General features: G+C 50.9%; 1 protein-coding gene across 1 annotated transcript in view; it reads right to left on the minus strand.

Annotated features, from left to right (window-relative positions):
- LOC119572436 (extensin-like) overlaps nt 1-494 on the minus strand; it is a 1076-nt gene extending 582 nt beyond the window's left edge. Inside the window, exons 1-2 of the mRNA XM_037919551.1 lie at nt 452-494; nt 1-224 (exon numbers count right to left, since the gene is read on the minus strand). The exon at nt 1-224 is cut by the window's left edge and continues 582 nt beyond it. Of these exons, the coding sequence (XP_037775479.1) occupies nt 1-224; nt 452-494 (267 nt within the window). The remainder of the gene's footprint in view (nt 225-451) is intronic.
- Between the last annotated feature and the right edge of the window lie 2479 nt (nt 495-2973).

Genomic DNA, 2973 nt, shown 5'->3' on the forward strand with positions numbered 1-2973 from the left:
TGGGTTGGGAGAGTAACCTGAAGGGTGGGTTTTGGAGTAAGCTGAGGGCTGGGGTGGTTGGGAATAACCTGAGGTGGGTTGAGAGATAACTGAGGGGGTTTGAGAGAGTAAGCTGAGGGCTGAAAATAAGCTGAGGGTGGAGAGTAAGTGAGGTGGTTGGAGATAGCTAGGGTGGGTAGACGTGAGGGTTGAGAGAATAAGCTGAGGGTGGGTTAGAGAGTAAGCTGAGGGTGGGTTGAGAGAATAAGCTGAGGGTGGGTTTAGAGAGCGAACCGAGGGTGGGCTGAGGATGAGCTAAAATAAGTTGAGGCTAAGTTAAGGGTGGGCTTGAGAGTGAGCTAAGGGTGGGCTAAGCTTACGTAATTGTGAGCTGAAAGATGAAAATTGTTAACACTTTTTTTTCTTTTCTTTTTTAGCCTTGAGTTACGAGCTAACGGTTTACACGACAAACGTGAGTAAACGTATGAAAGTATGAATGAATAAATATGATTCATTGAGCGTAAAAAAAAAGAAAAAGAAAAAGAAAAAATAGTGTAAATTTAGTGTGAATGAGTTAGTTTATGAGTTAGTACGTAAGCGTTAGTATGAGGATTGTGAGTAAGTATAAGTATGAGTAAGTATAAGTGTGAGTATGATCTGTGCAGGCGATTACTGGGGCGTGGGCGTGGGCGGCAGAATGCGAGGGCGTGGGCGGCAGAATGTGTGAGCGTGGGCGGCAGAGTGCGAGGGCGTGGGCGTCAGAATGTGTGAGCGTGGGCGTCAGAATGTGTGAGCGTGGGCGTCAGAATGTGTGAGCGTGGGCGTCAGAATGTGTGAGCGTGGGCGTCAGAATGTGTGAGCGTGGGCGTCAGAATGTGTGAGCGTGGGCGGCAGAGTGCGAGGGCGTGGGCGTCAGAATGCGAGGGCGTGGGCGTCAGAATGCGAGGGCGTGGGTGTCAGAATGTGTGAGCGTGGGCGTCAGAATGTGTGAGCGTGGGCGTCAGAATGTGTGAGCGTGGGCGTCAGAATGCGAGGGCGTGGGTGTCAGAATGTGTGAGCGTGGGCGTCAGAATGTGTGAGCGTGGGCGGCAGAGTGCGAGGGCGTGGGCGTCAGAATGTGTGAGCGTGGGTTTCAGAATGTGTGAGCGTGGGCGTCAGAATGCGAGGGCGTGGGCGTCAGAATGTATGAGCGTGGGCGTCAGAATGTGTGAGCGTGGGCGGCAGAATGTGTGAGCGTGGGCGTCAGAATGTGTGAGCGTGGGCGTCAGAATGTGTGAGCGTGGGCGGCAGAGTGCGAGGGCGTGGGCGTCAGAATGTGTGAGCGTGGGCGTCAGAATGTGTGAGCGTGGGCGGCAGAATGTGTGAGCGTGGGCGGCAGAATGGTGAGCGTGGGCGTCAGAAGTGGTGAGCGTGGGCGGCAGAGTGCGAGGGCGTGGGCGTCAGAATGTGTGAGCGTGGGCGGCAGAGTGCGAGGGCGTGGGCGTCAGAATGTGTGGGCTGGGCGTCAGAATGTGTGAGCGTGGGCGGCAGAGTGCGTGAGCGTGGGCGTCAGAATGTGTGAGCGTGGGCGTCAGAGTGCGTGAGCGTGGGCGGCAGCGTGCGAGGGCGTAAGTGCGTGGGTGCTGAAAATGAACGCGCGGGCGAGGTGGAAAACATGGTGGGGAAAAGGATCGTTTGCTTGTTTGTTTTTTTCTTATTCTCCTTTTCCTCTTGTTGTTTTTCTTTTTTCTTCTTTATTCACTTCTTCTTTTTCATCTTCTTATATCTCTTCCTCTTCATCATCATCATCATCATCATCATCATCATCATCATCATCATCATCATCATCATCATCATCATCATCATTTTCTTCATCATCATCATCATCATTTTCTTCTTCATCATCATCATCATCATTTTCTTCTTCATCATCTCCATCTTCTCCGTTTCCATCACCATCTTCCTCTTCCGCATCTCTCTCCCTCCCCTTCCTTAGCATTTCCATATTGCGTGGGTGCTGTAGGGGTACCTTCCCCCTCCCCCCCTTACCCTCCACCCCCCACCCTTTACCCACCCTTTACCCACCCACCCTTACCCACCCAAACCCACCCATACCCACCCACCCTTTACCCACCCATACCCACCCATACCCACCCACCCACCCACACCCCCGCTTCACACGAGCTGTATTCTAGCATATTCTCTTTTGTCAGTTAACTTGTCCAGTATACACTAGTATCTTATTGTTGATTGTGTTTAACCATTTGTGGGTTTCGCGCCCCCCCCACCGGTCTCTTCTCTCATCCTTCTCCTCTCTCTCCTCCTCTCTCCTCTCTCCCTCGATCTTCTCTCTCTCTCTCTCTCTCTCTCTCTCTCTCTCTCTCTTCTCTCTCTCTCTTCTCTTCTTCTCTCTCTCTCTCTCTCTCTCTCTCTCTCTCTCTCTCTCTCTCTCTCTCTCTCTCTCTCTCTCTCTCTCTCTCTCTCTCTCTCTCTCTCTCTCTCTCTCTCTCACACACACACACACACACACACACACACACACACACACTCCCTCTATTCATTCCCCTCTCCCTTTCCCTCTCCCTCTCACTCTCCCTCTCTCTCTCCCTCACCCTCTCCCTCTCCCTCTCCTTCACTCCTTTTTCCATTCACTCTTCGCAAGATACTCAACCTAATTTCCCTGACTCATCATTAATTGGCGCGGGTCATTTACTCCAGAAAATAACCATTAATTTTCCGCAAAAATTCTTCGCTCTCCTCTGATTATCATTTCGTTCAATTCATCGTTTGATGGTGTTTTGTCATAAGGTATTATCCCCTATATGATCAAAACACAGAGAGAGAGAGAGAGAGAGAGAGAGAGAGAGAGAGAGAGAGAGAGAGAGAGAGAGAGAGAGAGAGTGAGAGAGAGAGAGAGAGAGAGAGACGGATATACAGAGAGAAAGAGAAAGAGAAGAGAAAGAAAGAGAGAGAATGAGAGAGAGAAACAGACAGACAGACACAGGAACAAACAGA

Source organism: Penaeus monodon, chromosome 4, assembly GCF_015228065.2.
Source record: "Penaeus monodon isolate SGIC_2016 chromosome 4, NSTDA_Pmon_1, whole genome shotgun sequence".
NCBI lineage: Eukaryota > Metazoa > Arthropoda > Malacostraca > Decapoda > Penaeidae > Penaeus > Penaeus monodon.